We start from the raw sequence: 16,068 nt of genomic DNA on the forward strand, positions 1-16,068 counted from the left end.
GGAAATGTGGAAATAAAATAAGAACATATATAAATATATATTATAATCACAATATATTTTTCAATATAATTATAATTTCAATATAATATAATTATATTATAATCACAATAGTTATCTATATAAAATTTATTATTACACGTGCGTGCATATGTGTGTGCGTGCGTGCGTGCGTGCGTGCGCGCGCGCGCGCGCGCGTGTGTGTGTGTGTGTGTGTGTGTGTGTGTGTGCGTGCGTGCGTGCGCGCGTGTATTACTGCATATACAGTACCGGCCAAAATTATATCTCTTTTGATTTTTTCAGCATAACTTGTTTTAAAGTGCACGGATCTCTATCAAATCATAACATGTTTTGAAGGTTGGTATAACATTGAATTATAATTCAATATATGTTATACCGTCCTTCAAAACATGTTATGATTCGTGTAGAGATCCGTGCACTTTAAAACAAATTATGAAAAAATCAAAAAATGATATAATTTTGGCCGGTACAGTTTATAACTAATTGAATAAATATATATATATAAAATATAAAAAATATAGATATATATACCCATAGGCGTCCGCAGAGGGAGGCAAGAGAAGGTTCTCTCTCCTTTTAAATAAACACTGAAATTTATTTGCATATAAAAAATTGTAGAAAGAACAAAAAATAAGAAACAGAAAAAAATTATGCTCCTCTCTGGAAAAAATTATACGGACGCCTATGGGTATATAATATCTAATAACTAGACACAAGCGCGCCATTATTTGGTTTATCCCTTTCTCGTTGCTCTCGCAGAATGAATCTCGCAAATAAACATACACTGAAAAAAAATTTGTTAACTTGACTAAACCTTTCAACTAAATTATTATTTTTTAATTGAACATATATTAGTATGTAAAATATACGTTTTGTTTGATTTAATATATTACATTTAATTTAAATATTTTTATATGTTTAATAACAAAATATTTAGTTGAAAGGTTTAGTCAAGAACAAATTTTTTTTTCAGTGTATTCTTCAAATATCTAAAAGGGTATGTGTCTATTTGCAAGAATCACTCTCCAAGAGCTACTCTCGAAAGTAATTTGCAGGAGGATACGCACCTTATTATTGTGACGTCCACATAAAATTAAATAAATTAATATAGGGAGTAACAAATGGATCGATACGGATCCATGTAGTGATTGGCACGAGTCAATGAAGGTGGGCAGTTGATAAGAATATTGATTCACTATTATATTTCACCGTGGACAAGAATGACCTCCCACCTTAAAAATTCTTTAAGAAACAAGGGCGGGAACCTGTGCGGGGATTCTTGCCGCTTGGTATAAATAAGAGAGATAATGAGGATAGTCTTTAGACTTTTGACATTAGTCCTCAGTTAATTGTCATTAATCAGAAAATATAAACTTGTGTTTAAAACCTAATAAAAGTAATTCAAATTAATCTAGAAAGAGACGTAGTCCTTTTAATTATCAGAATTTCAATAAAGTTGTCGCTGTCAATGAGAATGGCAACAACAAAATTAATATTATAATAATTTGAATTTTGACTAAGATTGGCGCTGTCGAAGAGCATGGCGAAAATCGTCATAAATCGCTGACAATAGTGTGGCGACTATGATTAAACAGTCTTAATTCAAATTCTAATGTTTCTCAATTTTTATTAGATGCCCAAAAAAGCAGGCAGACGTGTTCAAATTAAGAGGATTACGTTTCAAATTAAGGAAGCTATTATTAAAAATCAAGATCCTTTACCTCTCTATCTAAAACTCCATACTCTCAAATCTAATCCAACTCCTAAAAAAAATAGAATATAAATTAATTGGAAGACAATAAACAAAACTGATCCTCGTCGCAAAACATATAAAATTCGGTATTTATTCGGCCCAGAGGATTAAATAATTAAATATAAACCCACAAACAAGGTCTAATCCCGGGTAAATTTCTTAAATGATTTGACCCAAAATAGACCAAACAATCTTAATTGTCCGGACGTGACATTATATATATTAATATACATATTAATATATATATATATATATATATATATAAATATATATATATAAATATATATATATATATATATAATACATATTATAAGGTGCGTATTCTCCTGCAAATTACTGTCGAGAGTATCTCTTCGAGAGTGATTCTTGCAAATAGACACATACCCTTTTAGATATTTGAAGAGTATGTTTATTTGCGAGATTCATTCTGCGAGAGCAACGAGAAAGTGGACACCCCATTACATATATATGTAATGGGGTGTCCACCTATTTATACATGTATGGTGGCGCGGGCGCGGGCGCGTATCCTGCACCGGGCATATATCCCGGTGCAGGTACGTATCCTACAGGCCCGGGCATGTATCCTGGTGCGGGAGCGCCGGGCACATATTCCGGTGCCGGCACGTATCCTGCGGGTCCGGGCATGTATCCTGGTGCCGGCACGTATCCTGCACCGGGCATATATCCCGGTGCAGGTACGTATCCTACAGGCCCGGGCATGTATCCTGGTGCGGAAGCGTATCCTGGTGCGGGAGCGTATCCTGCGGCGCCCGGTGCGGGAATGTATCCTGCAGGTGGCCCGGGTCTTCTGTGTCTTTTTCTTTCGCGATTTACCGCCCGCCGTACGGCCTCATTGATGCGCTGAAAAAAGAAATTAGTTTCAGATATTTTTGCATACACTCATATACTCTCTCTCTTTCTCTCTCTCTCTCTCTCTCTCTCTCTCTCTCTCTCTCTCTCTCTCTCTCTCTCTCTCTCTCACACACACACACACACACACACACGCGCGCGCGCGCGCGCGCGCGCGCGCGCGAAACAGGGGAAAAAGTGCATGGGACCTTCGTAAAGTTTCATATCTTTGCCTATAAGAAAAAAATAAAGTTGTTGAAACTGTGCATATTTATTAATCTTTTTCTATGTATAAATTCTGTAAAGTTATAAATTTTTATCAGCGATGCAAGCTGTCAGATACAATCAATGTAAAAATTAGAATTTTTTTCTAAAAAATTATAGTTTCTATAAAAATGAAATTAATTTTTGTAAATTTTATTTCCAATCAAATTGTAACTTTTTTTCAAAAGATAATGTGTAGATTTTTACAATAATAGTATCTAACATGTTGCATCGCTGAGAAAAAAGTGTAATTCTGCAAAATTGTATATGTAGAAAAAGACTAATAAATGTAATACAGTTTCAACTACTTCATTTTTTTTATAGGCAAAGATATTTTAGAAAATATTATAAAACTAACCTTTTTTACGTTTTGTCCCGGTGCGGTCGACATCGGTGCCGGGGTCGGCGTCGGCATCGTCGTCGGTGCCAGGGTCGGCGGCGGCATCATCATCGGTGCCGGTGCCATCATCATCGGTGCCGGTGCCGGCATCGGCATCGTCGTCGGTGCCAGGGTCGGCGTCGGCATCGCTGTCGATGCCGGGGTCGGCGTCGGCGTCGCCATCGTCATCGGTGCCGGTGCCGGCGGCGGCATCATCATCGGTGCCGGTGCCGGAGTTATCATCATCATCGGTGCCGGTGTCGCCATCGTCATCGGTGCCGGTGCCGGTGCCGGCATCGGCATCGGCATCGGCATCGTCGTCGGTGCCAGGGTCGGCGTCGGCATCGCTGTCGATGCCGGGGTCGGCGTCGGCGTCGCCATCGTCATCGGTGCCAGGGTCGGCGTCGGCATCGCTGTCGATGCCGGGGTCGGCGTCGGCGTCGCCATCGTCATCGGTGCCGGTGCCGGCATCGGCATCGTCGTCGGTGCCAGGGTCAGCGTCGGCATCGCTGTCGATGCCGGGGTCGGCGTCGCCGTCGTCCTCTTCGGCATCGGACTCGCCCTGGGCCTCGACGTCGGGCTCAGTCGTGGCGTCAATGTCGACACCGTCTTTCGCCCTGGTGCACTGCCTTCGCTTCGTGCTGTAAAGATATATTATAAGAAAAGATATATTATAATATATAATTATAATCAAACAATCAATAATAGGCCAACTTGCGAGCCGAACAATCAAGATGTTAACAGATTCTTATTAAGGAATAAATTAAGTTTATTAAAAAAACATGTAAACGTTTCGACAGTACAACTGTCTTTTTCAATACAAAAACTTAAGACATGTTATTACCTTGAAAATGACAAATTAAAATTTGTTTAGAAAGAGACTATATCTAACTGCTAGATTAATTAACAAATTACTATAAATGTTGAATATACCGCAACGTGACAAGTACATGGTTATATTAGGAAACAAAAATTCAACTGAATACGGCCGCTGATAGATCTAATTTTATCGCTGGTAAACGCATAAAAACGACAATCAGGTTTTCCTCGATGTCACATTTTGAACAACGTCTAATTTTATGATCCGATATTCGTCAGTGTGTTAAACATGTACTGTAGAAATAATGTGACATGTAACTCTAGAGAGCAATTTACAACATATCTTTTTTTAATTTTAAAATAAAGCGACAGTACTTACAAGAGTGTCAAGTCAAGAGAAACTCGCGATTATTATCCTCATTATAATTGTTCTTGTGTAACGAAACTGTTATAGAGCATGATGATAAATCGAAGGGACAACGCCAACTAATATTTATTTAGTTATTACAAGGTTATTATATATATTTCTATGTTAAGAAGACTCAGACAATTTAGATAAAACATCAAAATAAGAACTGTCAAGAAGTTCGGTGTCTTTTTTTAAATTAATACTGTTCTTTTGTTCTTTAATGTATAACATTTCTGAAATTAATCTTTTATTATAATTTCTTTCATGGTCTAGAATTTTGGTATTGCTCCAATCGAATGTATGTGTTAAATTCACAATGTGTTCAATTCTTAAAATCGGCCACAGAGCCAAGCTAATTTGATGGAGCTTAATTTGATGGAACGTTGTAATCTCAATTCGAGATACCGTGCCGAAAAATTAGAATTAATTTTCGGGCTTGGCTCTGTGGCCGATTTTAAGAATCACATTTTAGTTATTAAATACTGAGAGCCGATAAAAAGATTTTTCTTAATTTATAATGCGTCTCGGCCTAACTCATGGCGCTATTTACTAACATCCATTAGAAGGCAAATGAAAAATATAGGATCGAAAGGGTCTGAATAGCTTAGTGGTAAGAGCAGTCGCCCGGCAAGCGAAAGACGCGGGTTCAATTCCCGCTTCAGCGACTTTTCGGACCAATATTTTTCTCGCCTATGTTCCCGTTGTAATAAGTCGAGGATTATTAATTTGATGGAACGTTGTAATCTCAATTCGAGATACCGTGCCGAAAAATTAGAATTAATTTTCGGGCTTGGCTCTGTGGCCGATTTTAAGAATCACATTTTAGTTATATATATAACTAAAATGTGATATATATATATGCAAACTAACCAATTTATAATAATAAAATCACATATAACTTATATATGATTTTATAATTATGAATTGGTTAGTTTGCAATTTCCAATGCGAAAAGATTATGAATATATATACCACGTGTATTGGACTTATTTTCGAGAAGTCAGCGTAGCTCAAGCGTCAAGTAGGATAATACCACGCTGTGGACTAAGGTTCGCTCCCAAGCTCTCGCAATTTTTTTTGCAAATTTTCATATAAAATAAAATAAATTTTACACATTTATATGTTTGTGTTTTTTAATATGTACGCTTGATAATTTTTTTAATTTAGAACGATATAATTTTCAATATAAACTTGAGAAATAAGTAGGCTATCGAGCCAAACGCGGATATTTGTGCGTCAAATAGCGAAAATAATTTTTTTCGCTATAAGTTTTGTGCACGGGGCACGAAAATTTTGCTGGGTCCGTTGTCAAGATTTTATTTATGAATAAATCTCAATTCGAGATTCCCCTTTGATCCCCTTCGACAGCCTATTTATTTATTAAATTTATAATAACGAGCCTAAAAAATTCTTGATATAATTTTCATTCAATTTACTTTTTATTCAATCTTATATATTTTATACATTTATCCGATAAGGTCAGATCAATGTATAAGATATATAATAAGATTGAATAAAAAGTAAATTGAATGAAAATTATATCAAGAATTTTTTAGGGTCGTTATTATAAATTTAATAAAAAACTGAATTTATGCATACGTTTTTCTTGCGAATAAATTCAAGAATCGAGCCATTGTGGATATTTAGGGGCCCACCTTTAAGCTGGGGCCCCCGGGACGTACCTGGGCTTCCCGGGTGGTAGCTACGCCACTGAGTATGCGCTGTCGCGCGGTACATATTGCTTGTACGTACGCACGCGAAAGCAATGGACAAGTCAACCGTGATAACCACACGTGTTGAATAGGACAAAATTGTGATAGTGTGATAGTGTGATAGTGTGATAAACTAGTCTACTTTAGAGTAACTAAAATGGGACGAAAATATGATGCAAAACATTTGCCGATGACTCGCCGCAGAGTTTCCTTCAAGAAAGGCTGGATGAAAAGGTATGTTTTTGTTCAAGAATTATTATTACATGTACAAATAAATGCATGATATATATCACGCATATAACAAACAAATAGGTAGACGAAAATGGGGAAAGGAAATGAAAGAGAATGAATGAGTGAGTGAACGAGCAACTGGCTGTTGCCGTAAAACGATATATTGATTGATTGCATTGATCACTGATTGATAGAATACTAAACATAAAGTATAGAGAGAGAGAGAGAGAGAGAGAGAGAGCTTTCTTTTTTTACTTTTCAGAAACTAGTGACATTCAGTGCAAACGATCAATTATATATCTCTTTACGACACATACAGTCCGGAAAAAAATTTTTTTTATATAATTATATATAAATAATTATATTATTATACATAACTATATGTGAAATATGTCCATTTTGCGATTACATGTATAATTTTATATTGTTATATATAAAAAATTTTTTCCCCGGAGATTTTACATTGATTAATATTTTTTTTTCCCCATTCTTGTCTGTCTACATGCTTGTTATTGTGTTGTATGTGTATCATGTATAATTTGCATTTGTATGTGTGTTGAGAAGATTGGAATAGATCAAATGTTATTACTTCATGTTTCTATACTATAAATGCAGCTATTTTTAAATATCTGAAATAAATTTTTTCTGGAAATCAATAAAATATATTTCTCCAAATATTTTAAATTTATCAAAATATTTTTAATTTTACAATTAGGCTAATATGTTTTGCATTATTTTATCTATATTTATTTTTTTCATAATAAAATTGATTTTATTGAACAAATAATAAATAGTAAATAGATAAAATATAAAATATCTGAAAGAATATATTTGTATTAATTTAAATATTTGTGAAATCTAAATTTTGTTTAAATTGATTTTCATACAAATTTTATTTCAGAAATTTAATTTTAAAAAACTACATTTATCAGATAGAAACATGAAGTAATAAAATAATCTATTCCAATCTTATTCACACACACACACACACACACACACACACACACACACACACACACACACACACACACACACACACACACACACACACACACACACACACACACACACACACACACACACACACACACACCCAACTTCTCATAAAAAATATTATATAAATTATATACAGGGTGTAACAACGATCATATCAGGCGTTTTTGGAGGAAAATACGTATTTTCTTGAAAAATGTTTTATTACCAAAGTAGTAAGGATTACTTATCATTACATAGTAGTATTAGTATGATTTTGAATAGCATTATCAAAGTCACATAAAGATAATTTTGAAATAATGGAAACCCTCATTTTTTATTGCATGTACGTGTAGCTTACTTCGATAGCTTTTCAAAATAATAAAGAGTATTTTTCATTCTGTGCTTTTTGCATAAAAATAGTTACAGTATTTAGACAAAATACGAAATATTTTATGAAACATTTCGTTTTCAGTATTACTACTTTTATGCACAGAATAATGAGACCAATCAATATAAAGAAAACGCATAATTGGAAAACATTGCACATTATATACATTTTTAAAAATAACAATGCGTTTTATTTACATCAATTGATTTGTCTAATCATTTTATGCATAAAAATAAGAAGATTATTGAAAACGGAATGTTTCACTACATATTTTGTTTTTTGTCAAAATACTGTTAACTATTTTTATGCGAAGAACACAGAATGAAAAATACACTTTATTATTTTAAAAAGCTATCGAAGTAAGCTACACGTATATGCAATAAAAAATGAGGGTTTTCATAGAAATATTTCAAAATGATCTTTATGCAACTTTGATAATGCTATTCAAAATCATGCTAATACTACTATGTAATAATAAGTAACTCTTACAACTTTGGTAATAAAACATTTTTCAAGAAAATACGTATTTTCCTCCAAAAACGCCTTATACCTGTTACATATATATCCTGTATATACTTTTATACTTTCAATGTACAAGATCCGCCAAAAGTACCCCTGAATATTTCGAAAACTAAGCATTTAGAAAAAAGTTTAGAATGAAACTTCTCGGACTCAAAATAAGGCATTTGATGGTGACGATCTAGGGGTCAAATTTCGAGTTTATTTCAAGGTCAACTTAATTTTTTGAAATGGAATCCACTATTTTTTATGACATATTCTTGTAGCTTATCTCGAGAGCTTTCCAAAACACTAATAAAATTATTTTTTGTTTTTTCGAGTTATAAGGTTTGAAAGTTAACAATTTTTTAACATAAAATGTACATTTTATAAAATATTCAGTTTTTGGTAATTTTACCCTAATACTTTTATGCTTGAAATAATGAGACCAATCTATTGGTGTAAAGAAAACAGATAATTGTTTTAAAAAAAAGTATGTAATTTGTAACTGACAACTGCGGAAAAAAGCAGCTATGTTTTCTTTACACCAATCTATTCTTCTCAATATTTGGTGCATAAAAATATTATGGTAAAATTACCAAAAACTGAATATTTAACAAAATGTAGTACATTTTATGTCAAAAAATTTTTAACTTTCAAATCTTATAACTAGAAAAAACAAAAAATAATTTTATTAGTGTTTTGGAAAGCTTTTGAGATAAGCTACAAGAATATGTCATAAAAAATAATGGGTCCCATTTAAAAAAATTAAGTTGACCTTGAAATGAACTTTAAATTTGACCCCTACGTCAAGGTCACCATCAAATGCCTTATTTTGAGCCCTATAAGTTTCATTCCAAATTTTTTCTAAAATGCTTATAGCGTTTTCGAATGAAGCAGGTTTCATCGATTCGAGAGTTCTTGACCAATCACAGCCATTTCTCTCAAGAATAAATGGCTGTGATTGGTCAATGATGTCATCGCTCTCGGATCGATCAAACCTGCTTTATTCGATAACGCTATTAGTTTTCGAAATATTGAGGTCCCGGTACTTTTGGCGGACCCTGTATGTACATATATTTTTTTCATGACTTATACTTATATATATATACATACATATATGGGTCATTGCATCAAATAAAAATTATTTTTGGGCGTCACTGTCGCCGATCTTTTTGAAACTCCGTAAGTTTATTATTGATATCGAAAAACAACCTGTGCAAATTAAAAATTTTTTGAGCAATTAATTTTCCCACAATTATATGGGGAATATTTATCGATTTTTCAATTTTTTTTACTTTTATTGATTTCAGTATGCTTCTAAATAGATCTCCCACACAGCACATGATATCGTACGAATATTCTATATTCATTCTGTGAATGTACGTACCCATACAGCAAATGAAACTAAAAGATAACTAGAGGATGTCTTTTTCAAGTTATCTTTTCGACAAAGCGAGAAGATGTCTAAAAGACATCTTTTGGTCTTATCGAAAAAGACATCGTAAAAAAGATATCTATAAGACATCTTTTATACGTATCGAAAAAGACATCATTAAAAAGATATCTATAAGACTTTTTTTAATGCTCTCTTTTTTGGTAAAATGAAAAAAAAAATAATATCTTTCTGACCAATCAAAAACAGTTATACTATATAGTTTATATTATAATTTAACATTATTAAACTCCAATACTCAATATATCGATCAAAAAGTAAAAACTGTTTTATCATGCGTGCTGCAAGTTCAACTCGTAGCCCCCTCAAGATGCGAACTGCGACTGGTCTTGATCTCTTTTGTTCCCGACCATCACGGAGAGAAGAGCAGGTGCGAAGAGCGATCCCGCATATATTCTTCATATTCTAAATAAGGTAATTCTTATTTCTTTTAATATATAATTATAAGAAATCTTTAAATAAATTATTAGAAAAAATAATTATACTTATACATATATATATATATATATATATATATATATATATATATATTTGTTTTTTTGCTAATAACAACTGATTTTTTGTAAATTATATATATTGAAGCAGAGGTTATGCTCGCGAAACGCCAGAACCTTTATTAAATATTAGATCTTTTGTTAATTATTAGAACATTGCCAAAGAAATAAAAACTATTAATCTTTTAATTAATACTATATTTTAAGAAATTATATACATTTATATAATTCATCGGCACAAAAGAGTAAAACAAAAGAATACGGGTACTTTTCCGTTTTACATGCCGAACAGAGGACCGTCGTGCACTGTTGCCAGTTTCGAAACGCGCAACACGCCAACCGCTTGGCTACCGCTTTGCTTCTTGCCGCGCGATAAGCGTTTCCGCGTCCTATGTGAATAAGAAGCCCTACGACTTGGCGTGTTGCGCGTCCCCAAACTGGCAACAGTTCCGTCGTGGCACAAAAAAAATACTTGTTTTTCGCAAAGATTTATAAATGATTGTAATAAATATAATTTATTTCAGTTTAAATGGTTGTTTCCAGTGTGTTAATTAATTTATTGCAAAATTCTTTTTCTTTTTATAATCAGTTATATATACATATATATATATATATATATATATATATATATATAACTGATTATAAAAAGAAAAAGAATTTTGCAATAAATTAATTAACACACTGGAAACAACCATTTAAACTGAAATAAATTATATTTATTACAATCATTTATAAATCTTTGCGAAAAACAAGTATTTTTTTTAGTTATATATATATATATATATATATATATATATATATGTATATATAACCAAATGAAAAGTATATATTTTATTAAAGTAGATTTAAACAGGATATTATGTTTTAATATTAATTTGTTTTTATAATATATAGGTTCAACAAATAGCACTAAAATGCGACAAATGAAAAGATTTCGTGAATTATCGCGGCGACAAAAAAATCGTCGATTAAAGCAGATGCAAAATTCTAACAATTTCGTTCCACAAATTGTTAATAATTTAAATCAGAAAGCAAGCAATCCTTTATTTGATAGAAAAATCTGTCATCATGTGCCTCAATTTGTTCTTGATAATAACATTTGTGATAATTTTTCTGAAAATATGGTTACCAATGCAGCAATCAATCGGTCTAATGTAGTAGATGATTTTACATTTTCTAGTTCTTCTTCTGAAAGAGAACATCTGTTATCTAATAAGCAACTTTCACTTGGTAAAAAATTAATTCTTTGGACTGATAAACATAAAATTGAACAAAAAAGTTTAACTTCTTTACTTGGCATATTAAGAAGCGAAGGTCATAATCTCCTTCCTAAGGACGGTAGAACATTAATGCGTACTCCATGTTCTACAATACTTTATAATCGATCGGGTGGACATTACTATCACTATGGTTTGCAAAATGGAATAATTGATCAATTAAAACAATTAAATATATTAATTTCGAATAATATTATTTACATTAATGTAAATATCGATGGTCTTCCTATTTCCAAAAGTTCTAAAAGTCAATTATGGCCTATCTTAGCTCAAATCGTTTGTGAAGATTCTGTACCTTTTATTGTGGGCGCATACCATGGATATAGTAAGCCAACTTTATGTAATAGTTTTTTACAACATTTTGTCGAAGAGTTCAAGCAATTAAATACAGTTGGTTTTTCATATGAAAATCATATGTATTATGTTAAAATTAGAGCAATTATATGTGATAGTCCAGCGCGATCATTTGTAACTTCTACAAAAGGTCATAATGGTTATTTTGGATGCAGTAAATGTACTGTAGAAGGAGATTATGAAAATCGTCGAATGCTTTTTCTTGATGAAAATTGTCCTTTACGAACAGATGAATCGTTTAAGTTACGAAAAAATCCAGAACATCATACTGGAACATCTCTTTTTGAAAAAATTCCATTACCAATGGTTACGACTTTTCCGCTTGATTACATGCATTTGATATGCCTTGGTCAAATGAAAAAATTGCTGAGTTTATGGTTAAGAGGATCTACTCAAATTAAGTGTCGATTATCCGGCGAACAAATAAAAAATTTAATTCTGGATATGCTTACTTTAAAAAAATATGTTTGTTCTGAATTTGTCAGGATTCCAACTAATGTTGAAGAATTGGATAGGTGGAAAGCCACTGAATTTCGAGTTTTTTTATTATATCTTGGTCCTATTTTGTTATATAAATATTTCCCCTACAATTATTTAAAACATTTCACTGCATTTCATTGTGCAATTCGAATATTATGTGATCCTCAAGATTATTTAAAAAATAATCGGTATGCAAAAGAACTTTTACTTTACTTTGTTCAATATTATAAGATTTTATATGGTAAAGATAATATGATTTATACAGTTCATAATTTAATACATTTAAGTGATGATGCAAATCAATTTGGACCGCTGGATAGTTTCAGCACTTTTCCTTTCGAAAATCATTTGCACAGTTTAAAAAAATTGTTGAGAAAGTCTGAAAAGCCTTTGCCACAAATTCATCGTAGAATAATTGAGAAGAATACAGCAAATAAATATAAGCAAAGTAAGAATATAATAAATTATCCAATATTAATTTCGCAAAAAAAAAATGACATTCCATTTGGATGCTCTCATTCTTATGAATCGTTGAAATTTCGCGATTTTAAATTATCCTGTTCTTCACAAAGAGATTGTTATTGTTATTTAAAAAATAATAAAATTTCGATGATAAATTATATAGGATTACAAAATGGGAATCCTGTCATAATTGGTCAAGAATTTAAAAATTATTCATCTCTTCAATTTTATCCATGTAATTCCCAATACATGAATGTTTTTGTAGTCAGTAACGATTTAACTGAACTAAAATGTTTTTCTGTGAACGAAATTGTAAGAAAAGCTGTACTGCTTCCATATGAAAGGGACCAATTTTGTGTCTTTCCACTTCTTCATTCAAACTTAATATCTATATAAATATATAAATTGATGACGGCACAAAATTAGTTCTTAATTTTTTATACTTTTAATATAATTTTATATTGTTTTCTCCCTTTTTTTATATAGATGATGTTTTACGTTGCGATTGGTCATAAGTGGTGTTCAGTTGTACCACAATCATGGATTAATATTGATGAAAAATTATGCGCATGGCCATCACATGGTGTTAATACGTCAAAAGCAATTAAAAAAGCATTATTTCCACAATCGTCATGGGAGAACGTTTCATATAATTATCTCTTGGGACCATTTAGTATGAATAACAATATAAAAAATAATTTTTTAATATATTGAATCAGGCAAAGGATGGGCTAATGAGAGCCCCAGGAGCGGAAATAAGGCGCAATACTCTTGTTTGTTTAAAATGTTTTATTCTAATATGAACGTTTCGGCCCTTCCTTCGGACCATCCTTAGCAAATTAGGTAATAAAAATTTTATTGCATTTTCTTAACATCTGTCGACATCTTCAATTAGCTCTCTATTAATTTGTTTAAAAGAAGTGTAAAGAATTTCAGATAATCGGAGAAGTTTTATTCTTTCATTTAATTTTGTTAAAGATGGTCCAAAGGAACCGAAACGTGTTCATATTAGACTAAAAGATTTTAAACAAACAAGAGTGTTGCGCCTGATTTTCACGCCTGGTTATCATTAGCTCATTCTTTACCTGATTTTATATATTGTATATCACAGTCTTTTTTGTATTATAATTTTTTAATAATTATTTACTATTAATATTTTTCATCATTTTTGTAGATTCATTTGAAGAGGCGAAAAATAGAGAGAAAGATGCCGAATTTGTGTCATCGGATGATGCAAAAATAAACGCTCTCCAAAATAAAGAAACTATTCTTCCTTTAAAAAGAAAAATAAAATGTAAAGTATATGATAGTTACAATGATACAGAATCGACTGACACAGATTCGATTTCTGGTATGTTTTTTACATTTAAATTAAATAATATTTTTAATTTTTTCCTTCTTTCTTAATTTTTTGTTTTTATATTTACATTTTACTCTTAATTTTGTTTTTATATTATGCTTTTAATAATAATAATAATATTTTTGGTAAAAAATTTTTTGGAAAATAATCAAACTGATGTTAATAATAATTATATAGTTTATATAGTTTTATAGATTTTTTAAATGTAATATCTTGTATATTTTTTTATATTTGCAGATGTGAAAACTATTAAAAAAATTATTTTGACTCCTCCAAGTAATTATGACATTTGTAATAAAAATTCAAATATAGATTTTAGGAAAGAAGGTAATTTTTTATATGATTATAAATAGAATTTTAAAACAAAAAGTTATTTTTTAAATATAATTAAAGCTAGATTATACAGTTTTTATATAGTTGTATAGATTTTTTAAATGTAATATCTTGTATATTTTTTTATATTTGCAGATGTGAAAACTGTTAAAAAAATTATTTTGACTCCTCCAAGTAATTATGACATTTGTAATAAAAATTCAGATATAGATTTTAGGAAAGAAGGTAATTTTTTATATGATTATAAATAGAACTTTAAAATAAAGTTATTTTTTAAATATAATTAAAGCTATATTATACAGTTTTTATATAGTTGTATAGATTTTTTAAATGTAATATCTTGTATATTTTTTTATATTTGCAGATGTGAAAACTATTAAAAAAATTATTTTGACTCCTCCAAGTAATTATGACATTTGTAATAAAAATTCAAATATAGATTTTAGGAAAGAAGGTAATTTTTTATATGATTATAAATAGAATTTTAAAACAAAAAGTTATTTTTTAAATATAATTAAAGCTAGATTATACAGTTTTTATATAGTTGTATAGATTTTTTAAATGTAATATCTTGTATATTTTTTTATATTTGCAGATGTGAAAACTGTTAAAAAAATTATTTTGACTCCTCCAAGTAATTATGACATTTGTAATAAAAATTCAGATATAGATTTTAGGAAAGAAGGTAATTTTTTATATGATTATAAATAGAACTTTAAAATAAAGTTATTTTTTAAATATAATTAAAGCTATATTATACAGTTTTTATATAGTTGTATAGATTTTTTAAATGTAATATCTTGTATATTTTTTTATATTTGCAGATGTGAAAACTGTTAAAAAAAGTATTTCGATTCCTCCAAGTAATTGTGATATTTATAACAAAAATTCAGATATAGATGTTAGGAAAGAAGGTAATTTTTTATATGATTATAAATAGAACTTATTATATATATGTACACAATACACTAAACATAATATTTACATATTTCATATACAATTATACACACACACGTATACACGTGTATGGATTTTCATTATTAAATTATATTTTTCGTTTTTTTATTCTTTTTTTAGATGCACTTGAACAGATTCAATGTTTGTCATCATCAGATTCTTCTGATGATATGAATGAATCAACAAATATAAATGAACAATTATTGGATTATGGTAATTATTTTTTACAAAGCAATGAATTTTTTGAAGTTAAAAGTTATTTGCTATTAACAATATTTATATTGCTTACAAAAAATTAATTACAATTTATATATTGTTTTAATAGATAATATACAGAAAGATATTCAAAGAGATAAATATTTGGAAAAACATCCAAAGAAGATAAACACATCTATGGTATGAGTGCCCCTTTATTTAATGTGAAAGAAAAGCGACCTGTTCCTGTGATAAAACACAGTATGTAATAATGCTATTATAATTTTATATTTTATTTATATTTTTTATATTTTTTCTTTTAAATTCTTTTGTTTTTTAGTTGATTATAATCCCGCACTTAATGTTAAGATCACGAAAGAAATGAAGCATGAATTTTGTAATGGT

The 16,068-nt window shown here is 30.4% G+C and overlaps 1 protein-coding gene across 1 annotated transcript; it reads left to right on the forward strand.

Moving 5' to 3' along the window:
- The first annotated feature begins 6,079 nt into the window (after positions 1–6,079).
- Positions 6,080–15,870, forward strand: LOC145932885 (uncharacterized). The gene is made up of 9 exons (XM_083032110.1): positions 6,080–6,437; positions 10,040–10,165; positions 13,305–13,491; positions 13,993–14,169; positions 14,647–14,736; positions 14,876–14,965; positions 15,336–15,374; positions 15,589–15,681; positions 15,794–15,870. The coding sequence occupies exons 3-9, from the start codon at positions 13,305–13,307 to the stop codon at positions 15,868–15,870; spliced, it is 753 nt and encodes a 250-aa protein (XP_082888236.1). The 5' UTR covers positions 6,080–6,437; positions 10,040–10,165.
- The last annotated feature ends 198 nt before the right edge of the window (positions 15,871–16,068 follow it).

This window comes from Prenolepis imparis, unplaced genomic scaffold, assembly GCF_030444845.1.
Source record: "Prenolepis imparis isolate NDT839.2.m4 unplaced genomic scaffold, iyPreImpa1.0 SCAF_2, whole genome shotgun sequence".
In the NCBI taxonomy this organism is placed as follows: Eukaryota; Metazoa; Arthropoda; class Insecta; order Hymenoptera; family Formicidae; genus Prenolepis; species Prenolepis imparis.

Coding starts and splice junctions, on each gene's coding strand:
- LOC145932885 (XM_083032110.1), top strand. CDS start 13,305: ATGATGTTTTACGTTGCGATTGGTCATAAGTGGTGTTCAGTTGTACCA. Junction 15,375..15,588: donor AAGTATTTCGATTCCTCCAA/GTAATTGTGATA, acceptor TTCTTTTTTTAG/ATGCACTTGAACAGATTCAA. Junction 15,682..15,793: donor TGAACAATTATTGGATTATG/GTAATTATTTTT, acceptor TTGTTTTAATAG/ATAATATACAGAAAGATATT.